General features: G+C 45.7%; 1 protein-coding gene across 1 annotated transcript in view; it reads left to right on the top strand.

Moving 5' to 3' along the window:
• Window positions 1-19,866, top strand: part of LTA4H (leukotriene A4 hydrolase) — a 109,388-nt gene that overhangs the window by 76,245 nt on the left and 13,277 nt on the right. Inside the window, exons 10-16 of the mRNA XM_075344741.1 lie at window positions 3,467-3,537; window positions 4,097-4,208; window positions 5,620-5,764; window positions 12,156-12,259; window positions 12,344-12,414; window positions 14,772-14,826; window positions 16,642-16,737. Coding sequence (XP_075200856.1) covers window positions 3,467-3,537; window positions 4,097-4,208; window positions 5,620-5,764; window positions 12,156-12,259; window positions 12,344-12,414; window positions 14,772-14,826; window positions 16,642-16,737 — 654 coding nt within the window. The remainder of the gene's footprint in view (window positions 1-3,466; window positions 3,538-4,096; window positions 4,209-5,619; window positions 5,765-12,155; window positions 12,260-12,343; window positions 12,415-14,771; window positions 14,827-16,641; window positions 16,738-19,866) is intronic.

The following is a 19,866-nucleotide window of genomic DNA, read 5'->3' as shown; positions in this document are numbered from 1 at the left end:
TTGTGTTTTTTTGTATGACTATCTGTGGCTGTTGCAGTGACCCCATCTTTAGGATAATATATTGCCTTGAGTGATGTTTTGGGCATTATTCACATAAACTGGCCCATTTAACTAGATTGGGAGCCCTGGCAGCTTCTTGAGAATATTGCAGTTTAAGAGAAAAAACTTTTTTTTTTTTTTCTCTTTTTTTTAATTATCTATACTTAATTAAGATCTAGCAGTTATACAGAGCTCATGAATATGCTGGACTACCTGACAGCAGGTTAAGAAGTCCTCTAATGATCACTGTTTAATCAGCAGTAGATTATCAAAACTACACTAAGCAGCCCAGTAAGTGACACACTGCTGGAATCAGGGTGTCTGCCCCTACATGATGCTTCTCTCAGATTAAGTGGCAAAAACCTGGCAAGAGATTCCCTTTAAGTGGCAATGAGTAACTGCATCTGGACGAGCATAGAAGTCCATAGATGTAGCCCTGCTTTAATAGTAGAGAAGAGATTTCTGCTGTTTAACCCTATGTTGGCCTTAGAAAGCTGCAGTCAGCGGTAATTATGGCAGAGCATAAAGGGGGTGTCAAATGGTCTTTTAAAGGAAGCCAGGCCTTTGACCATATTGCCTCTATAGTCATATTTGGTTATGCCTTAAAGGAAACCTGTAATTTAAATTCACATTACCCGAGCCACAGGAAGCATGAATCGGAGCCTGGTTGAGTGATTGTTTTAGTTCAGAGTTTGAAAGGCTGGACGGCAATTATACAGATACCTGACTAGTCAGGCGCGGTCACTGGTCAGCTTCTTCTAGCCCCAGTTGATACAGATTTCTCCCTATGTACACACATGGGATAGAGTGGTCAATCCACTGGAATGGGGTGGGTAGCAGCTGGCTAGGGGGCTGCACCAGACAAATGGGGTCTCTCCCTACAGTCCCCTGCCGGCTCCTCCTATGTTTTCTCTCAATTGCCGTAACATTTTAGGGTAAAACATACCTGGCTGCAGTCGGCCAGTCACCGTGATCGGGCAGCATGAAGCTAATAACAGGTTCCCTTTAACAACTGGCTATACAAGGAGTACACAAGCCAATGTACTGGCATATAAGAACATTTTGGTGAAAAGTAAGAACTGTAGAACATTGAAATGTAAATCTCCCCTTTTGGATAAAAAAAACCCAACACGTTAAAAACAAATGAAAATACTTAACATCCTTTCAACCTATTTGCCATCCTGTAATCATAGCAATTTGCACAATACGTGTATACTTGTATGCCGAATCTAGAAGTGAGGCTAATGTATTCACACTTGTGTTTTACCATTCCTCTTGTCTGCTCCATTTTTAGAAACAGGCAAACCTAGCTAATGGGGGAAAAATGGATCTTTAATAGGGATGAGCGAGTACTGGGCGGCACGGTGGCTCAGTGGTTAGCACTGCACTCTTGCAGCGCTGGGGTCCTGGGTTCAAATCCAACTAAGGACACCATCTGCAAGGAGTTTGTATGTTCTCCCTGTGTTTGTGTAGGTTTCCTCCGGGTTCTCCGGTTTCCTCCCACACTCCAAAGACATACTGATAGGGACTCTAGATTGTGAGCCCCAATGGGGACAGTGTTCCTGATGTATGTAAAGCGCTATGGAATTAATAGCCCTATATAAATGAATAAAATTATTAATTATTATTATTATTACTGATCTACTCGGACTCTCTACACTCGTAACGAGTAGGTCCTAATACTGGTGTACTCGTTACGAGTAGCGAGTCCAATCTAAGTTAATAGGGTCCAGCAGAGTAATTGTCTGCTGGACCCTACAAAGCAGTCGGGGGGCTGAGTAGAAGGCTGAAATGGATGCTTGATTGCTTAAAAAAGACTCCGTTTGTTTAAAAGCCGGGCGGTAAAAAAATCAGCTGATGCATGCTGCCTGCCTTGCTCCCCCTACTGGTGCTTCCCTCCCCGCTGCCCGGTCCTTCGCTCCCCCGCCGCCTCCCCACCCGATCCTAAGTTAGGACCGGGCGGGGAGCGCAGCACCAGGGAGCGAAGGACCCAGGCGTGGAGCGTGCATCAGCTGATTGTTTAAAATCCGGGCGGTAAAAAGCCGCTGGCTTTTTTAAGCAATCATGCATCCATTTCAGCCTTTTACTCAGCCCCCAGACCGCTTTGTAGGGTCCAGCAGACAATTACTCACATTTCCCATTGACTGACATTGGATTCGCTACTCCCAACGAGTAATTACAAGGATACTCACGGAGTAACGAGTAGCCCGAAGCCCGAATACCGTAATACTCGCTCATCCCTAATCTTTAACAAAATGGATGAAAACTGTAGACTGCAGACACCATGGATTATAATGAGGTCCATCTTGATTCTGATATTTGTGAGTTTCAGAATGGAAGAAAAAGCGCATCATGCAGAACGTATTCTTCTGTTCTAACAACTCCCACGTATCGATGCCCATAATAATCGGGGCATTTTCTCTGCCCCATTTTAACATTTTCTCACGTTTATTTTGTGTCAACATCTGAACAATAGGCAAAGGGAAACATAATCGTGATCCAAAATGTAGATCAGAAAGCCCAGCTTGCTACAAAATGACTAGATTGCAGAAAGTAATTGGTAGTTGCTCAAGATACAATCCAAATCTATAACTAAAAAGAGTCATTAATCCACCATAGTAAAGAATTAGATTAGTTTATTTAACATAACCAATAGTAATACAGCTTATACAATAACAGACTTAGGGCTAGTGAGGAATATAAATGAGGAGAGCACCACGTTGCAGATCAAACTAACATGGGGTGGAGATAAAGGGCACATGCATAATGGCAGCAAGAGAACTCCGAACTCCGTTCCACAGAAGGGAACACACGCCCATAATAAAGTGCACATGCATAATCGTTCCAAAGTAGGAAGCATTCCCCCATAGTACCCTGTAAAGAGGTACATCTCCAGGACCCTGACGTGCATTTCGCGTGGGCTTCTTCAAGGGGGGTCACAAAGACCGAGCTATCTTTGCTGCTCTTATGCATGTGTACTTTATTATGGGCGTGTCATCACTTCTATGGAACCGAGTACTCTTGCAGCTATTATGCATGTGCACTTTTTCTCCACCCTGTGTTAGTTTGATCTGCAGCTTGGTGCTTTGTTACATCTTGGTGGTAACTGTTACATTTAATCAAATAGAACCAACTGTCTTATACTGATGTTGTCCTCGATGTGATTTGAACCCAGGAACCCAGCGCTGCAAAGCAACAATGCTAACCACTGAAGAACTGTTCTGCCCATGGCTTGCAACTTCTCCATTTTTAGGCAACTTCTCCATTTTTTTTTTTGTTTTAGAATCTTTTGTATATAAAATCTCCTACCAATATTTTCTGGTTCACAAGTTTTCGTTTTTTCGCCAGCCCATTGTGCATGCAGTAATAGTCACAAATGTAATCTTCTGGATGTCAGACATGATACTCTTACCCATCTAATTTGTAGGTCATCGCACATGAAATTTCACACAGCTGGACAGGAAACTTGGTCACAAACAGAACCTGGGAAAACTTCTGGTATGTACATATCTGATTCATTATCTCCTTACATGGTTGTTTTTGTCATCCCCAAGCAAAAACTTCTTTTTTAGCTGAAGAGGAAGGCATAACAAAATCCATGTTACCTTATGTGGCTGCAGTTGGTTCAGTGTCACAATAGGTAGTAAATTAAAGGGAAATTCTGCCTTGTGCAGAAAATCAAATATTTGTTCTGCAGAAATTATTACTTTATCAGGTCTTCAATTTTCTATAAGCTTTTGTCTTATTCTTGGCCATTTATTGTACTGGATTTAGAGAATATGGAACTAGTTTTATTTCTTTATTATAAGAGGGATCACAAATTGGGGCTACTCCCCCCTCCCCCCCCCCCTCCCCACCAAGTGCCTATGGGCCGTGTGTGGTATTGCAGCTTATCTTTATTAAAGTGGATGAATCTGAACTGTAATACCAGACACAACCACAGATGGGAGTGGCAGTGTTATTTGGATGCAAAAAAACAAAACACTTTATTTTTCTCATTCATAAAAACACCCTTTTAATATAGAAGAATATACTTAATCGCAGCTTTTTGTATCAGGTTAAATGAAGGTCACACTGTTTATCTGGAAAGGAGAATTGATGGACTTCTGTATGGAGAGCAGTTCCGACAGTTCAAGGCTTTGGGAGGATGGAAAGAACTTCAGAACGCAGTATGTAGGCCCTTTTGTCTTCATATGTTTACATTAGGAGTTGTGAACATTCTACGCCAGATGATGTAGATGTACACTTTATAATATTAATCCATTTAGTCTGGTATTATACAGAGGTCCAAATTCAAGTAGTAACACATTAACGGAACTTTATAGGAAGAACAGAATGTGTTATCCTTGGTGTGGGGCAAAAGAAGACAGTGGTGAATTTAAAGGGTGTGGTCTCATCTTATCAAAGAGTAATATTGGAAACTGCTTGTAAAAACAAGCTACTTTGCAAGTAATTTATTAATACATTTTTAGTTTTATTGTGTACAGTTCGGGATCTGTGTGGGGTTTCTATTTTGCTGTGTATAGCTCATTGCCTAAGTTACTGGCCACCTCTGCTGTCTACCACCGGTGACCAGTCCGCTAGGGAAGGAACACCGCTAATGAGAGGGAGGGGGTGAACGGGAGAGTATGAAATGAAGGGGGGGGGGCGTGTAAGAGGGTGAGTGTGAGCTGGAGTGGGAGGGGGTGAGTGTGAGCTGGAGGTGGAGAATGTGGGGTAGAGAGCGAGTGTGAGGGGGAGCGTGTGAGCTGGAGGGAGAAGGGGATAGTGTAAGGGGGAGAGTGTGAACTGTAGGGGGAGGAAGGGAGTGGGAGGGGGTGAGTGGGAGCTGGAGGGGGTGAGTGTGAGGGAGAGAGCTGGAGGGGTAGTAGGGAGAGAGTGTGAAGGGTAGGGGGAGTGTGAGCTGGAGGGGGGAGGTGGCAAGTGTGAACTGGAGTGGGAAGGGAAGAGTGTGAGCTGGAAGGGGAATACTGTGAGGGGCATGGTGTGAGCTGGAGGGAGAGAGTGTGAGAGGTAGGGAGAGTGTGAGCTGGAGAGGGAGAGTGTGAGGGGGGGTGTGTGAACTGGAGGGGGGAGGTGGCAAGTGTGAACTGGAGTGGGAGGGGAAGAGTGTGAGCTGGAAGGGGAATACTGTGAGGGGCATGGTGTGAGCTGGAGGGAGAGAGTGTGAGAGGTAGGGAGAGTGTGAGCTGGAGAGGGAGAGTGTGAGGGGGGGTGTGTGAACTGGAGGGGGGAGGGGGCAAGTGTAAACTGGAGGGGGAAGGGGCGAGTGTGAACTGGAGTGGGAGGGGAAGAGTGTGAGCTGGAGGGAGAAGGGGATGGTGTGCGGGGGAGAGTGAGAGCTGGAGGGGGAGAGTATGAGCTAGAAGGGGATATAGTGAGTGAGCGAGCACTAGAGATAGTGTGGGTGCTCTCTATAATCTATAAATATATTCTACAGAGACATAGGTAAACATCTTTATAAAGAGATAAATATTTTTTTTATTTATTTACAGTATTGGAAAATTAGTTTAGAAGACTTCACTTTGTTCTTTCATTGCACTACTGCCTAATATTCTGGGCATTTTCTCTGTTGTACAGGTTAACACCTTCGGTGCTACTAATCCACTCACCAACCTTGTCCCCAACCTCCATGAAGTTGATGTGGATGCAGCATTCTCCTCCGTACCATATGAAAAAGGCTTTGCCCTTCTGTTTTACTTGGAGCAGCTTCTTGGTGGACCAGGTCTGTAAATGTTGGATGTGGAAGACATCCTCTACCTCACGTGTGTGACAGAAAAGATTAATATTTAGCCTTTGAGTGCCAAAACATCCTAAAATTCTATTAGCAAAACAGAACCCATATGGCAGGTGCAGATTGTGCTTCCATGTCGCAGGATAATGGACTGCCATGTGAAGAGCTATCCTCCCCCATTGTTGCCATAGGACTGCTAACACGATGCTCTACGACCTCGGGCAGGAAACCTTGACCATAAACCAAGAACACGCTTTTGTTTTGATGGTTCTTTGTTATATCCATTACCTTGATGCTTCTTTCCGAAGATGGCCTTGCCTTACTAGAGCTGTTTTTCTGTTCTGTGCCAGGCGTCCTCGAACGGCTTCTGCATTACAAACCCTTGGATCATTCGATAAAGCTTTTCTTTGTTCTACATCGTTGTTGCAATGAGTCGTTGGGTTTCACATTTAAATATTGCATCAATCCATGTGTGCAAGACTCGGTAGTGTAGAAATTTCATCTTGCTTTCTTTTCTAAAATTGCTTTTTTCTGTCAGGTACAAAAGAGCTGCAGATTACAAAAAGAAAAGAAAAACCTTAATATTATATAGAAATGGTTGTTTTATTAACTATTAGTTTCTTTTTATGTTCACGTCATTATTTGAGGTCCTCTGATGACTGGTGAGAGAGGCAAAGGAGTGCTCGCTTCATGAATATGCTAGACTGCAGTATGTGTCTGCTCTATTGTAATAGATGTTATAAGTACTGATGGGTGGACCCGGATTGTAAAGATCCGGATACACGCAGGTTCAAAATTACCAGACTGCTGGGCCCGGAGTTCTCAGGGAACTCTGGGTAATGATCCGGGTCCAGAAACTCTGGTAATACGAAATAAAAATAAAGAAAATAAGAAAAAGCAAGTGTATATTCTGTGCTTCCCCCGCCCACCGGCAGTCCTGGCGTCTGTGATTGGTTGCAGTCAGACGAGCCCCCAGCATGTGAGACACAGTGTCTGACTGCTGGCTCGGCCGCTGGCATGTCAGGGCACTTAGCTGAGCGCTCGGCCGCTGGCATGTCAGGGCACTCAGCTGAGCGCTCAGCCGCCAGCATGTCAGGGCGTTCAGCTGAGCGCCAGACCGCCGGCATGTGTCAGCTCTCAGCTGAGCGCTCGGCCGCTGGCATGTCAGGGCACTCAGCTGAGCGCTCGGCCGCTGGCATGTCAGGGCACTCAGCTGAGCGCTCAGCCGCCAGCATGTCAGGGCGTTCAGCTGAGCGCCAGACCGCCGGCATGTGTCAGCTCTCAGCTGAGCGCTCGGCCGCTGGCATGTCAGGGCACTCAGCTGAGCGCTCAGCCGCCGGCATGTCAGGGCGTTCAGCTGAGCGCCAGACCGCCGGCATGTGTCAGCTCTCAGCTGAGCGCTCGGCCGCTGGCATGTCAGGGCACTCAGCTGAGCGCTCAGCCGCCGGCATGTCAGGGCGTTCAGCTGAGCGCCAGACCGCCGGCATATGTCAGCTCTCAGCTGAGCGCTCGGCCGCTGGCATGTCAGGGCACTCAGCTGAGCGCTCAGCCGCCGGCATGTCAGGGCGTTCAGCTGAGCGCCAGACCGCCGGCATGTGTCAGCTCTCAGCTGAGCGCTCAGCCGCCGGCATGTCAGGGCGCTCAGCTGAGCGCTCAGCCGCCGGCATGTCAGGGCGTTCAGCTGAGCGCCAGACCGCCGGCATATGTCAGCTCTCAGCTGAGCGCTCGGCCGCTGGCATGTTAGGGCACTCAGCTGAGCGCTCAGCCGCCGGCATGTCAGGGGCGTTCAGCTGAGCGCCAGACCGCCGGCATGTGTCAGCTCTCAGCTGAGCTCTAAGCCGCCGGCATGTCAGGGCGCTCAGCTGAGCGCTCGGCCGCTGTAACTGTACTGTAAAGAAGAAGAAAAAAAAAAATTTTTACTAAGTCTTACTTTCGGGGTACGTCTTACATTAGCGACCCCCCCCCCCCCCAAAACCCCCACTACGTCTTACTATCGGGGGTGTCTTACTATCGGGGAAACACGGTAGCAGCCACAGACCCTGTCTACAGGTCTATAATGTGGCATAAAAATAAATAAATAAAAAAAATTTGGCATAGGGCCCCCCCCCCCATATGATGATACCCAGCACATATAAAGCATAAGGTTACAGGCTGCAGCCCCCAGCCATGTGCTTATCTTGGCTGTGTACCAAAATAAGAGGAACCGCATGCGACTGGTTTTTTTCTTTTCCAATAAATAATAAAAAAACAGTACGGTTCATCCCAATATGGATACCCAGCCATGATAAAGCCAACAGCTGGGAGCTGGTATTCGCATGCTGGGGAGGCTCGTGCTTACTGGGCCCTCCCAGCCTAAAAATAGCAACCTGCAGCTTCCCAGGATTGTTGCATCATTAGATGCGACAATCCTAGAACTTTACCCTGCTCATCTCGTTTACCCTGGTGCGGTAGCAATCGAGGTAATAAGGGGTTAATAACAGCTCAGAGCTGCCTATAATCCCGAGATTAGGAATGGGAGGCGTCTAGGAGACCTCCACATTACTAATCTGTAAGTGAAAAGAAATAAACACAAACTGAAAAAAATCCTTTTATTTACAATAAAATAAAAAAAAATAAAAAAAACACCTTCTTTCACCCTATTCGTAATCCTCAAAACACCCAGATCCAACTTGATCCACACAAGGTCCCATTATGATTTCAGCTCTGCTACATCTGAAGTGACAGCGCTCTGCAACAGGACATTACTGCCCTCTGTGAGCTTCAGGCAAACACTGAGTCGTACGATGAGCAGTGACATCACTGAGGTTATTTGCGTTACAGCTGAAGGTCCCCACGGTCCTCCACCTGTGATCGCAGATAACCTGACCTCAGGTTACCACATTGAACTGAGTGACCTCAGGTGAAGTTACTCAGTTCAATCTTACACAGGCTGGGGGGGGGGGGGGTTAACTGTTGATGGGCAGGGGAAGCAGTGAATATGTATGAAGGATAATGAGCGGCCCCGGAAGTAGCGTTAGACCTACGTGGAGACTCGGTAAGTATAACGCGCCTGCTCTAATCCCCCTATCCCTACTGCATCATTTTAAAGCGCTGGATTCTGGTCTGGATAGACTTATATGGGGACCAGCGTCTGGCCACATATCTGGGATCAATTCCAGATATGAATCGTGTTTATATTTATAAAACAGGAGATACCAGCGCTCAGGGGCAGTGGACAAACAGTTAATGCTGCAGAGTGAGTTAATCTATGGGTTTACAGTGTGTGGAGCCCTGTGTGTGGGGGTCTAATCAGCTTTGGAGCTGCTAAGTGAATGAGAGAGATCATTAGTAACAAGAGACTATAGCGCTCACAAAGTGATAGTCAGGGTCAGCACAGTTTAAACACAATTTTAAACGATTTTAAATGAATGGGGACAACTTAAGCTGGTGTCTCACATAGCGACGCAGCAGCGATCACGACGGGCGACCTGACCTTATCAGGATCGCTGCTGCGTTGTTACATGGTCGCTGGTGAGCTGTCAAACAGGCAGATCTCACCAGCGACCAGTGACCAGCCCCCAGCCAGCAGCGACGCGTGGAAGCGTTTGGTAACTAAGATAAATATCAGGTAACCAAGGAAAGCACTTCTCTTGGTTACCCGATATTTACCTTAGTTATTAGCGTCTGCCGCTCTCACGCTGCCAGTGCCGGCTCCCTGTTCCCTGCACTCCTAGGCAGAGTACACATCGGGTTAATTACTGTGCAGGGAGCAGGGAGCCGCACTGGCAGCGTGAGAGCAGCGGTGCTAGTAACTAATGTAAATATCGGGTTACCAAGGAAAGGGCTTCCCTTGGTTACCTGATATTTACCTTGGTTACAGCTTACCGCAGGCTGCCAGAAGCCATCTCCGTGCTCCCTGCTCGCTGCTCGCTTCAGTTCGTCGCTCTCTCGCTGTCACACATAGTGATCTGTGCTTCACAGCGGGAGGGCAACGTCCAAAAAATGGTCCAGGACATTCAGCAACGACCGGCGACCTCAAACCAGGGGCCAGCTCATTGCTGGATGTCACACACAGCGACAGGACGTCGCTGCTACATCACAGAAAATGGTGACTTAGCGCCGTCGCTGTATGTGTGACACCACCTTTACTTGTTGTATGTGATAACAGTAAATGCAGATGAGTAGATGTGAATCCTTATCCGACCAGCGTGGGCCGCTGCTGAGATGGCATGTTTCAGGATGGCTGAGTTGCAGGAATGCAGCTGCTTCTTCCCAGTGGGTGCGAGGACTTGCGGTGTGCTGCGGGCAGGCTTCACGGGGTAAGATGTGACCTGGTGGAATTGGTGCAAGTCAGAGCTGGCGTCTGTATCAAGGAGCCCCGGCCGGCTGCTTCCCTGGATACTTAGACGCGTGTGTGTGGAGGAGCGTGTGATGTCACAAGGCTCAGGACAGGCTATGGAGGCCTGTAGCGGGCAAAAGGGGTCCCAACGCGTTTCAGAGGTGCAAAATGTGCCTCCTTCGTCAGGGGATCGTGTTTATATTTATCTGGTTAGACCCGCCGATCCCAGATATCTGCAAGTTCGTCCGTCACTAGTTATAAGCCTGAAGGTGCAATATTTTTTTAAGCGGTTTTGTAGTATAGACCTGTCCTTATGATCTGCTTATTTAAGGGCAGCACATTGACTGACAGACCCGTTTAAAAAAAAATATATATTTTTTTTAAGGGAGTCTTTCAGTTAATGTGTGTCTATGTATATATACCGAGTTTCCTTGAAAATAAAACAGGGTCTTATATTATTTTTAGCTCCGAAAGATGCTTATTTTCAGGGGATGTCTTATATTTTTCCATGAACAGCAATGCACATTTATTCTTCAACAAAAACCAACATTTATTCAAATATCATGTCATCGCATTCTGGGACATCAACCTTTTTGTGTTAATCAGATTACTGGTTCAGATCCACATTTTCGTATCTGACCTACTTTTCTCATGGTGCAGAACCAGTCCTATAGTGGGGGGTACATACCACATTTACAGTGGTTTAAATTATGTGCTTAAATTTATAATTCTCTGAGCTGGAAAAGAAAGCAGACACCCCTTAAAAGAATCACATTTATCAGACCCCAAACAGTTAAGCCCGCTTTACACGCTGCAATGTATTTTACAATGTGTCGGCGGGGTCACGTCATAAGTGACGCACATCCGGCATTGTAAGTTACATTGTAGTGTGTGACAGGTATGTGCGATTGAACGTTAAAACGTTCATCGCATACACATCGTACCTTTCTCTAGAATTGCACGTCAGATTGTTCATCGTCCCCGGGGTTGCACACCGGGGTTGCAGTGTGTGACACCCCGGGAACGATGAACAGATCTTACCTCCATCCTGCGGCTCCCGGCCCACATTGTGGAAGGAAGGAGGTAGGCGGGATGTTTACGTCCCGCTCAGCTCCGCCCCTCCGCTTCTATTGGCCGGCTGCCGCGTGACGCCGAACGTCCCTCCCACTCCAGGAAGTGGACGTTCGCCGCCCACATCGAGGTCGTAAGGAAGGTAAGTACGTGTGACGGGGGTTAATCGTTTGTGCGGCACGTTCAACAAATTGAACGTGCCACACATACGATGGGGGCAATATCGTATGCGAAATTGCAACATGTAAAGCAGGCTTTAGTGTTGGCAAGAGAATGGGCTCTCACATACAAATCTGCATCGCCCTCAGATCCCCTTGCATTCTACAGCTGTTGGTTCCCCCTGGTGACTAGAAGCAGTATCACTCACGCTGAGTAATGTAACTATCACTCAGTGCTGATACTGGCACCTCGATCTGTATGTGAGAGCTGCAGTGCAATACAGCTGGAATGATCTCTTTGTGAGAGACCATCCACCATTGGCACTTGCCAATTGTATATGTATAATATATATTGCAAAAAAAAATGAAGGCAGCACTCCGCATAAAGTGAAGAAAATAGCCTTTATTGGCCCATAGGATACAGCTGTATAACATATAATGTATAATATACATATATATCATTATTACCCCTTTAATTCATGTACAACTGTGTGACGTGACCATATTGTGGAACTTATTATACTTTTAATTTTTGCTCTGGTAATGCAAATGTCCATTAAACCCTAGGAAATAACAGAATCGCTGCAGGTTACTAAGATTTTCTGGAAAAATTGGTAAAATGAGGCCCCATTCTCTGATTGTTTCTTGCTGTGGGCTGAAGGCTCCATCCCTTCCTGGTCCCACACTTTTTATTTAACAATGAGAGACTTTTTATTTTGAGCACTTTGTGTATTAGCATTATTCTGATGATTATTATGATTATTATTTTTTATCAATATTGATGATCCCTTATATTATATTTTTTTTTTCCATTGTATGTACAAATTTCTTTTAGATGTGTTTCTGGGGTTTTTGAAAACCTACATCCAGGTGTTTGCTTATAAAAGTGTAACCACCGAGGAGTGGAAAACGTTCCTCTATTCATATTTCAAAGACCAGGTATAGGAATATTTTTATCTATATTTTTATTTTTTCCTTCTTGCCATTGCATAGATCACATGTCCTTTTTGTCCTAATACACAGGTGGAGATTCTTGATAAAGTTGACTGGAATGGGTGGATGCACACGCCAGGCTTGCCACCAGTGCAACCCAAGTGAGTTTCCGCTGGTTGTGTTTTTCATATTCTTTTCTCCCCTTTTGGCTTATTTTCACTTATTTCTGGAAATTTCCATAATAGATTTGGTTGCAATCTCTATATTGGTGCAAACTCTAAATAAAAAATGATAAAATCGCTTCACTTTTAGGATCTTCAGCTTGTTTTTATTTATTTTTTTTACTTTGTAGCAAAGACACATCACATCTGACTCAAACCTAGTGCATTATTGTCATTAATTGCATATATTGTTCAAAGTCAGCTTTGTGATAGTATCCAATTTGTTTTATGATAGAATATATCCGCTCACCCAGCATTACATGGAGGCACGGCTGGTTTCAAAACCAGACTTGATGTGGACAAGGAAGTAAAGCCAGTGTTCCGGTTTTCTTAGTCCTTTTCTAAGGGGTACTTTGCACGTTGCGACATTGCTACTGCAATCTCATCGGGGTCAAATCGAAAGTGACACACATCCGGTACCAGTAACGACGTCGCAACGTGTAAAGCCTAGAAGCACCGATAAACGATCGCAAAAGCGTCGAAAATTGGTGATCTGTGTAGTGTCGATCATTTCCATAATTTCGCTGCAGCGACAGATACGATGTTGTTCCTCGTTCCTGCGGCAGCACACATAGCTGTGTATGAAGCCGCAGGAGCGAGGAACATCTCCTTACCTGAGTCCCGCCTGCAATGAGGAAGGAAGGAGGTGGGCGGGATGTTTACGTCCCGCTCATCTCCGCCCCTCCGCTTCTATTGGCCGCCTGCCGTGTGATGTCGCTGTGACGCCGCATGACCCGCCCCCTTAGGAAGGAGGCGGGTTGCCGGCCAGAGCGACGTCGCAGGGCAGGTAAGTGCGTGTGAAGCTGCCGTAGCGATAATGTTCGCTACGGCAGCTATCACAAGATATCGCATCTGCGACGGGGGCGGGGACTATCGCGCTCGGCATCGCTACAATCGGCTAGCGATGTCGCAGCGTGCAAAGTACCCCTTAGGCTTTTTCTTCATATCAAAAATACAAACTAAATGGTTGGTCTTTGGTATTTCATTTCACGTTTTTATTGCGTTATGATTACGAGCTATTAAGGATCTGAAATGCGTAGGTAACACTGCTATAAATTGTGGAATCCATCCATTCTGTAGTTCTAACTTTAACAAATGAAGCTTGAGTGACCTTATGCTCTTGCTTCCTCGTTCACATCTTGTATCAGTATTTTAGAAATACAAATTTAGTCTAAAAAATGCAAATTATGCCCCTTTCAAATTTGTGGGGTGTTTTTTGTACTTGTCCTCAGTCTTTCGCAGATCGAAGCAAGTTGTCATGTGACCGCAAGTATGCAAACCACATATGAGCGGTCACATAATGACCTCTTGATCAGAAAAGCAGAGGTCAATCGTAACAGTGTGTATGTTGCACACAGTTAGGATTCGGCCTCTGATTGGCCGGTGGCCGCCTTTGGTGAAGCTCTGCAGAGATTTCTTGTGCATGGCGGCGGAAATTATCGGAGGTAAAGCACAAATAACTGCGGCCCCCTGCTGCGATCGTCAGGGGGTCTGCGGGCCGCAAGAAGCTGACTCTGGGGCCGCATTCAGCCCAAGGGCCGTGTGTTTGAAACCCCTGGGTTAGAGAGAGGTGTGTTACGTACTGCGTGGTACATAAGCATGCTTCACTTCGGACCCTGATTAAAGATACAGAACACAAATAACTGGCGGCTGCCAGTGATTTAACTAGAACTGCATGTAGGGCCCCCTGGGCCAGTTATTATGGAACGGTTTAGCTGCACATGCAGTTCTAGTTAAATCACTGCTGGCCGCAGCTTTTCTTGTGGATCGGGATGCGACTGCCTGCCTGCCCGCCCATGCTGCGCATGTCAGCATAAATGTCTCGGCATGTCACCAGTGACGAGCATGTCATAGGTTAGCCATCACTGGGCTAGACCCTTATTTCCTAAAGATTAGAGGTGTGATTCCCATTTAGAATACTTTTTCATAGGCTGTAGGAGTTTTACCAACCCCAGGTCCCCCACTGCTGCCCTGGTCTGTCACTACAACAATGCTGAAGCTAATGAGCTCAGTGACGCTGCCCACATAGACTGCACGAGCCGCCGAGTTCACAAATCGTCGTGAGGAAAAAATGGCAGCATGCAATGCTGCATTGGTAGAGGTATCTCGGATCACATACACCTATACAAGTCTATGGTGCGTGTGAAACCTCTGACTGCCCTCAGATAACATCCGTCCAATATATGCAGAGGCAGACAATGGAGAAACTAATATCTGTTTTTTATTTTTAAGTCTCTGAAAATTCTGTATCTAGTATTATGCTGTAGTGGTTGATATCGTACATCTATCTTTTGCAGGTATGATATGACTCTCGCCAATGCCTGTATTCAACTTGGCAACAGATGGACGGAGGTAAGAGGAGCAACATCATTTGTGGCCTGAACAGTTTTCAATACGTCAGTAAATTAACTCATTACCATTAGAGATGAGCGAGTACCTAACTATTCATACTCGCTATACAAATAATGAGTACTGTCTACTGCTCGCGTATTCATTCTGAATAACGTGTGCAATGCAAGTCAATGGGGAAAAACTCGCAAAGTAACGAGTGACCCGAATGTTGTGCTCTTCGTGCGAGTATCAAATAGTGTGGAATTCGGGTTACTCATCACATTGTGAGTTTGACTTGCATTGCACACACCATTCAGAATGAATACGTGAGTATTAGGCTATGTGCCCACGCTGCCCAATTTCTGCAGCAATTTGAACAGCACACGTGCGCTTCAAATCGCTGCAGAAACAGTCCGTAATAAAAAGCCGATTTCATGCGCTCTGGATGCAGCCCCTCCCATAAACAGAGCGGGGGCTGTATGCAAAGCGCACGAAAGAAGTGACATGTCACTTCTTAGAACGCAGAGCTTTGGCAGCAACTGAAGTGCTGCGTTCTAATACGCCACATGGGCATGGATTAGGCACAATCTTCATAGATTGTGCTGGGGACGCAGGACGCATGCAGTTACGCTGCAGTGCAGAACGCAGCGTAACTGCATGAAAATACGCTACGTGGGCACATAGCCTTAGACAGTACTCGTTATGAGAATAGTGAGTACGAATAATTAGGTACTCGCTCAACTCTAATTACCATCATTGTGGATGAGAAGGTTAAATCTGTGGTACGTACAAAGCGTAATCTCCACAATTTGGTGCTTTTTTTTGTTGTTGTTTGGTTCTTTTGTGTGAACATGTTCAAAAGGTGTTCTCAAAGGGGGGACAAAACTGCTTAGCCAGCAATGGTTAGTGTTTCGTTCTACGTTTTATGTGCATGGTTTGGGAAAGAGAAGCCAGGCAGGTCTGTGGGAAAAGATTGTGTATAATTTGTATTTTATCCACTTAAATCCCTGGTGTTTGTATGTATAGGGGTCCAGAGGGGGGGTTCTACTAGTGATTGACAGCTATCCATCATGTTCAGTCATACCAGGAAGACTGTCAATCACTTATCAGACCGCCCACTGGACTCCTATATATGTAAGCATCAGGGATTTCAATTATTAAAATAATTATTTCAATTAAAAGACTGAAACGTTTCCAACAAAAATATATATATCACTCTACTCCGCTCCCCCTGCTCTATAACATTACACCATCAGGTCAGAAACTATTTTCAGAATAAATGGTTTCATTTAAACTTTTCCTTTAAAAAGGTGGGTACCAATGATTGGTGCGATATCTATACATATACACACACCCCAATATGTAGTAGGCATAATAATAGAAGCAAATCCCTCCAATTGGAAATGTAGTTTAGGTCTCCTGATTATGGCTGTCTCTTACCTCATGGGCAGGGCATTACAGCAGCTTGGGTATCCATGGTTACAACCACCCATATAGTGAATTATTTAGGTGTCCATGCTTACGACCATGAGCAACTAATTAATTCACTATATGAGTGGTTGTAACCATGGATACCCAAGCTGCTGCAATGCCCTGCCCATGAGGTAAGAGACATGGCTATATCAGGAGAACTATACTACCTTTCTAATTGGAAGTATTTTCAGATATTATGCCTACTACATATTGGGGTAGGATCTCGGAGATGATTGCTACTTTTATTATGGTGAAATGATTGTGACATGATGACTAATTAGATCAGATTTCACATTTTGTATTGTTTATTTTAGAGCATAGCATAGCATTAATTTCTTTTTCTATTTTTGGCTTTTTGTACAGGCTAAGGAGAGTGATTTGAGTTCATTCGCTGCCACCGACCTGAAAGAATTATCATGCCATCAGCAAATTGAGTTTCTGACTCTCTTGCTTCTTAAGGTAATTGTTGCTGCTTCGCTGTAGCATTACCGTCATATTCTATTATGCAAATTGTTTTGCATTGATTCCTTTTTATTAATAATGATACTTCCAGGATGGAGCGCACAAGGTAGGTCAAATGCATATATATAAATCACAATTTATTAGTAGTGTAATCATTATAATTTTTTTTTTTTTTAAGATCTAAGTATCTATAGTGCAGAAGGAAGATGACATTTCCATAGAGATTTTGTTGTAATATTTTATTTAGTGTTAACTAAGGTACATTTTCTTGCGTAAACCCCTAGCACGTCGTTAAATTGCTGGGGTTTGGTGTGATTTAGGGTACTTTCACACTTGTTTTTTTTTCCTTCCGTCACAATCCGCCCTTTTAGAAAACAGCGGAATCTGTTAACAGATTCCGCTGTTTCCCATAGACTTGTATGGATGACGGATTGTGCCAAAAGTACCTGATTTGCTTCCGCTGGGCGACGCTGCGTTGCTTCCACCGAGCGGAAGCAACGCTGAATGTAACATTAATTGCTTGCGTTAAAATGACGCGAAGCAGCGGATTCCGTTGCTTCCGTTAAAATTTGTAATGGCTCCCTATGGTAGCGGATTCCGTTGCAAAGTGCTTTACAACGGAATCCGCCGCTGGATTCCGCTAATTTCTACTGAGCATGCCCAGAATGGAAAAAAATAAAAAAACGGAGCTGACTCATTCCGTTAGACGGACGCCTAACGGATGCAAAGGGTCCGTTATTTCACAGGAATCAGCTAACGGATTCCTGTGAAATAACGGATCCGTTGCATCCGTTGACACCACAAAAATAACGGATGCCTCAAAAAGATGCAGCAACGGACCCAGCGGATTTCACCCAACGCAAGTGTGAAACTAGCCTTACCTAGGTAGTGCCATAAGGAACAGTTCTGACAGCGCATGTTAAGTCTACTGACTGGACGCTCTGTGTAAGTTACTGAAGAAACGTTAGGTGACGTCTTTAACAGATTGACATTAAAGGACTTTTCCATCTCGGAAAGTGATGACATCCTGTTAGGATGTGCTACAGCTTACCGACCATTCACAACTCCAAAATTGCGGCTTTACCAAAAGTTGCAATAAGCAGTGATCAAAAGGATGTATCTACCCCAAATTGGTATCGTTGTATCAATAGGTATGTTGACACTTAAGTCTTTTTTTTTTTTTTTTTTTTTTTTTTTTTTTTTTTTTTTTTTTTTTACACCGCTATTAATATGGAAATGTCAGATCACGGGAAATAACGCAAATCAAATTTACTTTGCTCTTACAAACTTTTTTCTTTTAACTACTTAAAGGGGTTGTCCTACAAACAAAAAAAAAAATCTAAATCTAAAAAATAAAAGAAGGGAATTTTGTTTACTTACCGTAAATTCCTTTTCTTCTAGCTCCAATTGGGAGACCCAGACAATTGGGGTGTATAGCTTCTGCCTCCGGAGGCCACACAAAGTATTACACTCAAAAGTGTAACCCCTCCCCTCTGCCTATACACCCTCCCGTGCCTCACGGGCTCCTCAGTTTTGGTGCAAGAGCAGGAAGGAGGAAACTTATAAATTGGTCTAAGGTAAATTCAATCCGAAGGATGTTCGGAGAACTGAAACCATGAACCAAAGAAACAATTGAACATGAACAACATGTGTACACAACAGAACAACAAGCCCGAAGGGAACAGGGGCGGGTGCTGGGTCTCCCAATTGGAGCTAGAAGAAAAGGAATTTACGGTAAGTAAACAAAATTCCCTTCTTCTTTGTGGCTCCATTGGGAGACCCAGACAATTGGGACGTCCAAAAGCAGTCCCTGGGTGGGTAAAAGAATACCTCGATAAATAGAGCCGACACGGCTCCCTCTTACAGGTGGGCAACCGCCGCCTGAAGGACTCGCCTACCTAGACTGGCATCTGCCGAAGCATAGGTATGCACCTGATAGTGTTTCGTGAAAGTGTGCAGGCTAGACCAGGTAGCTGCCTGACACACCTGCTGAGCCGTCGCCCGGTGCCGCAATGCCCAGGACGCACCCACGGCTCTGGTAGAATGGGCTTTCAGCCCCGAAGGAAGCGGAAGCCCCGAAGAATGGTAAGCTTCAAGAATCGGTTCCTTGATCCACCGAGCCAAGGTTGACTTGGAAGCCTGCGAACCCTTACGCTGACCGGCGACAAGTACAAAGAGTGCATCTGAACGGCGCAGGGGCGCTGTGCGAGACACGTAGTACCGGAGTGCTCTCACTGGATCTAATGAGTGCAAATCCTTTTCACATCGGTGAATTGGATTAGGGCAAAAAGAAGGTAAGGTGATATCCTGATTGAGATGAAAAGGAGATACCACCTTAGGGAGAAATTCCGGAACAGGACGCAGAACCACCTTATCCTGGTGAAAAACCAGGAAGGGGGCTTTGCATGACAGCGCTGCAAGATCCGACACTCTTCGGAGTGATGTGACTGCCACTAGAAATGCCACCTTTTGCGAAAGACGTGATAAGGAGACATCTCGCAGCGGCTCGAAAGGTGGTTTCTGAAGAGCCGTTAGCACCCTGTTAAGGTCCCAGGGCTCTAGTGGGCGCTTGTAAGGTGGGACTATGTGGCATACTCCTTGCAGGAACGTGCGGACCTGCGGGAGCCTGGCCAGGCGCCTTTGAAAAAATACTGAGAGCGCCGATACTTGTCCCTTGAGAGAGCTTAGTGACAAACCTTTGTCCATTCCAGATTGAAGGAAGGAAAGAAAAATGGGTAAGGCAAAAGGCCAGGGAGTAAACCCATTCACAGAGCACCAGGACAAGAATATCCGCCAAGTCCTGTAATAGATCTTGGCGGACGTCGGTTTCCTGGCTTGTCTCATAGTGGCAATAACATCCTGAGATAACCCTGACGATGCTAGGAGCCAGGACTCAATGGCCACACAGTCAGGTTGAGGGCCGCAGAATTCAGATGGAAAAACGGCCCTTGTGACAGCAAGTCTGTGCGGTCTGGAAGGGCCCACGGTTGACCCACCGTGAGATGCCACAGATCCGGGTACCACGACCGCCTCGGCCAATCTGGAGCGACGAGAATGGCGCGACGGCAGTCGGATCTGATCTTGCGTAACACTCTGGGCAGCATCGCCAGAGGAGGAAACACGTAA

The sequence above is a fragment of the Anomaloglossus baeobatrachus genome, chromosome 4 (assembly GCF_048569485.1).
Source record: "Anomaloglossus baeobatrachus isolate aAnoBae1 chromosome 4, aAnoBae1.hap1, whole genome shotgun sequence".
NCBI classification, from domain to species: domain Eukaryota; kingdom Metazoa; phylum Chordata; class Amphibia; order Anura; family Aromobatidae; genus Anomaloglossus; species Anomaloglossus baeobatrachus.
This window is presented reverse-complemented; position numbering and strand designations above follow the sequence as displayed.